Source organism: Sinocyclocheilus anshuiensis, unplaced genomic scaffold (genome assembly GCF_001515605.1).
Source record: "Sinocyclocheilus anshuiensis isolate Anshui unplaced genomic scaffold, SAMN03320099.WGS_v1.1 scaffold70, whole genome shotgun sequence".
In the NCBI taxonomy this organism is placed as follows: domain Eukaryota; kingdom Metazoa; phylum Chordata; class Actinopteri; order Cypriniformes; family Cyprinidae; genus Sinocyclocheilus; species Sinocyclocheilus anshuiensis.
The window spans coordinates 1137365-1140863 of NW_015542377.1; the positions used below are offsets into that span (position 1 = coordinate 1137365).

General features: G+C 34.0%; 1 protein-coding gene across 1 annotated transcript; it reads left to right on the forward strand.

The window, feature by feature from the left end:
* The first annotated feature begins 742 nt into the window (after nt 1-742).
* On the forward strand, nt 743-2946 carry LOC107692440 (relaxin-3-like). The gene is made up of 2 exons (XM_016491488.1): nt 743-1514; nt 2545-2946. The coding sequence occupies exons 1-2, from the start codon at nt 1328-1330 to the stop codon at nt 2676-2678; spliced, it is 321 nt and encodes a 106-aa protein (XP_016346974.1). The 5' UTR covers nt 743-1327; the 3' UTR covers nt 2679-2946.
* The last annotated feature ends 553 nt before the right edge of the window (nt 2947-3499 follow it).

Below are 3499 nucleotides of genomic sequence, written 5' to 3' on the forward strand. Positions count from 1 at the left end.
ATATTAAGTATGATTTCTGAAATAAATGAACATGTAATTAAGAGAATTTTGTAATATAATATAATATAATATAATATCCAGAGTGTTTCCCTGCCTTTGGCCTCAGATAGGCTCCAGCATTCTCATAACCCTAGCGGTTTGGAGGATAATATAATAATCAAAACAATGTTTCTGAATGTCAACTATCACTTCCGGTTATTATATTATATTATATTATATTATATTATATTATATTAGTTTCACTACCTCTTGCAGTTATTTTTAATTTAATGTAGCAAGAAATGGAAGGTAAAAACTGAAAAAATGTGACATTTACTATGTTTCTAAATTAAGTTACAAGTTAATTAACAGACATTTGTAATACAATATAATATAATACAATATATTGTGTTATGTTATGTTATATCATATCATATCCAGGGTATTTCCCTGCTTTGACCTGAGACGCTAGGATAGGCTACAGCATTCCCACAATTCCCACAAAGTTGTTTTGGAGCATGTATAGTATAATATAATATAAAATAATAATTAAAGCAATATTTATGAATGTCAGCTTTTACTTGTAAGCTTATGATAGCTTAATGTGCCATGGATGTCCTTCAACACAAAATCTCATGTATTATTTATATACCAATTTTGTCTGTTAATGAAATTGTAATTGAATTCAGGAAACAGACTATTTCTTTCTTTTTGATGGAAAAACTTTTCGCTTAATATTTTTCCTGTTATCATTCCTTGTATTGACCACAGACACATGTTATTTTGTCAGTAGAGATATTAATCATCTCATGGGGCACATCAGCCATAAAACCATAATGGCTGGGATTATAGCCATATTGCTCATTTGCACTACTCCTTCTCATAGACCAACTAGGTTTAAGGGAACAGAATTTGATGGTCACATCAGCAGATAGTGGACATCTGTTTTGCTCGGGGAGCAGCATTGGTCTTTATGTGACTACATTATCCATTCATTAAGGAGAATATCATTGCAGTGAGACCATTAAACTGGAGATGTTAAGAGACAACAGCTTGTCCCTAAGGATGTAATTCCATTCCAGATTGGGGCAGTAAAGCACCTAAATACCTGCTGCCCTTTGTTTTCCGATTAAAGTTGTTTGACTTGAGGGGATCGAGTAAGTGTTGGGTGGGGTTTGGACAGACTGAAATGGTCCAGCGTGAGCGGTCCAACATGCTGCCATAAATTGGGGTCACGTCCCATGAGCTAATCAGACGTTCGCCAGACCCGAGAGAGGTTGGCACTTGGCAGAAGATAGAGCGGACCTTAGAGAGACAGAACAGGAGGAGCACGCTCACTGAAGCCACTATGACAAGTTTTCATTCACCTGCACTACTGCTGCCTGTCCTTCTGCTGTGGGCTGCGTGTAGTGTGTCAGACGTGCAGGCTGATGTGAGGACAGTCAAGCTATGTGGCCGAGAGTTCATCCGTGCCATCGTCTACACGTGTGGGGGCTCCAGGTGGAGGAGGTTCAGCAGTCCGCAGGATATGGAAGGTGAGTTTTCCATAGCAGAGATTCATGCTAATTCTGAAAACATCATCATGTGCCTTAAATGCTGGTGTCAGCGTTGGGCTTTAGAACAAATCTAGTTAGTTTATATATGAAAAATACTTTTTTTCCCTGTGCAAATGTATTACATTAAACCTCTTTCTATATAAAATGAATAGTAGTTAATTGTCTGTTTCAATCATGTAAATGCAATCATTAGAAATATTCCACAAATGTACAAAAAGATGATCTAAAATTGTTCTAAAATAATAATTGTTGTATGTAAATAAGGATTTTATTACTAATATCATATTTCTTCTATCAACAGCCTCTGTCACCCTTTGGAAATTCTCTTAGTTTTAACTGAATCCAGATTAATAATTAAATGAGTGTAAAATAATTTAAAGAACTGGCAATTAAGATTATATAAGAAAAAGGAAGATGGAAGGTATTTTTAAAAATATTAAATATTAAAAAATAGTCAATATTTGGTGATATTGTTCCATATTTATATATATTTAAAATATTTATTAATATATAAACATAAAAAATACATTTTAGTACGTATATATTTAAATATGTGTCAAATATACAGTAAAACAATGAAAAAATACATTCTAGTTTGTACAAGTATAGAAAACTAGAATGTATTTTTTTCTATATTTCTATATACTGCTTATTTGGCATTTATATTTTCTCTAAAACTGTTCTAGAAGTTGCTAAGAAAAAAGTTTCTGCAAATGACCTACGATTGTAGGAGTATCTAAGCATCTCTTCTTCTTTCTTACCCTTCAAGTCTGATGATATTTAACAGAGCACTGCTTTAATTGTATCAGTGAGATCAAGTCTTCTCCAGTCAACAGATAAACAACGTCTGGTGATATTACATTCCCATTAGACTGACACAAGCTGAGTTAATGCAGAAAACTCCTGTGTCATTTTCACAGTTCAGCAAACATGCTCTCCTGTCTCTCAAGTCTGAGTAGATTCAAAAGTTTCCAACATAACTTTGTATTTTGTGTTTGTCATTGCACAGGGTTTTTTAAAGGAGATCTAAGCAGTTCTGAGGATCTTAGTGAGAGTCTGGGATCTGACCTGACCAGGCGAGACCTGAATAACGTTTGTTGTCAGTTTGGCTGCAAGAAAAGTGACCTCACGTTGCTCTGCTGAGAACTGAACCTGTGTTTTTCTATTTGTCTCACTATATGTTTTCTTCCACATCGAGTCCAGATGAATATGAACACCTCTATAAGTGTACTCTAAGTGTACAGTCAGTTGTGATTCATATAACAGCTTAATTTGCCAGTAGATGATACTAATTTATGTAAAAAGCATGTCTAATTTGGGATTATATCATTCTGCTTCACTTGTACTCTAAGCTGCACCATGAAAAGTGGTTTAATATCAAGTTACCAACAGCAGTGAAATCGCATAATGAGGTGCACAGCAGTAATCTTGCATTTAAAGTGTTTAATTGTAACTTGTATTTTGCAAACTTTGTCAATAAACATTATTGCATATGCATGCATCAAAGGTGTTTATATTCCCCCAACAAACCTGAAAATCACCAGTATGATTTCACAATATTTTATTGTCTGACTCCATAAGTTTTTGGTGGTTAAACCAATTTGGACCTAGCTGAGTATTGATATGAAACTATATTAAAATGTTCTGTATTAAATTAAATTATGAATTAAATATGATATTATTACATTTCAGGCATAATATTTTACAGTAATATTAGTTGATACATTTTAAACATAACATAATACATCCACTTATCAGGCTTATATGTTTTATTGTTTTGGAAAGAGCAAAGTAATCTCAGTATCTCAGATCTTTGTTAACATTTTTTGTACAAACACAACTTGCACATGTTGCTGGGAAGAGATGATTTACACTTACCAGACAACACACACACACACACACAAACTCTTCCTCCTGCACATACACAACTTCTCACACACACACACACACACTCTCCCTCCTAC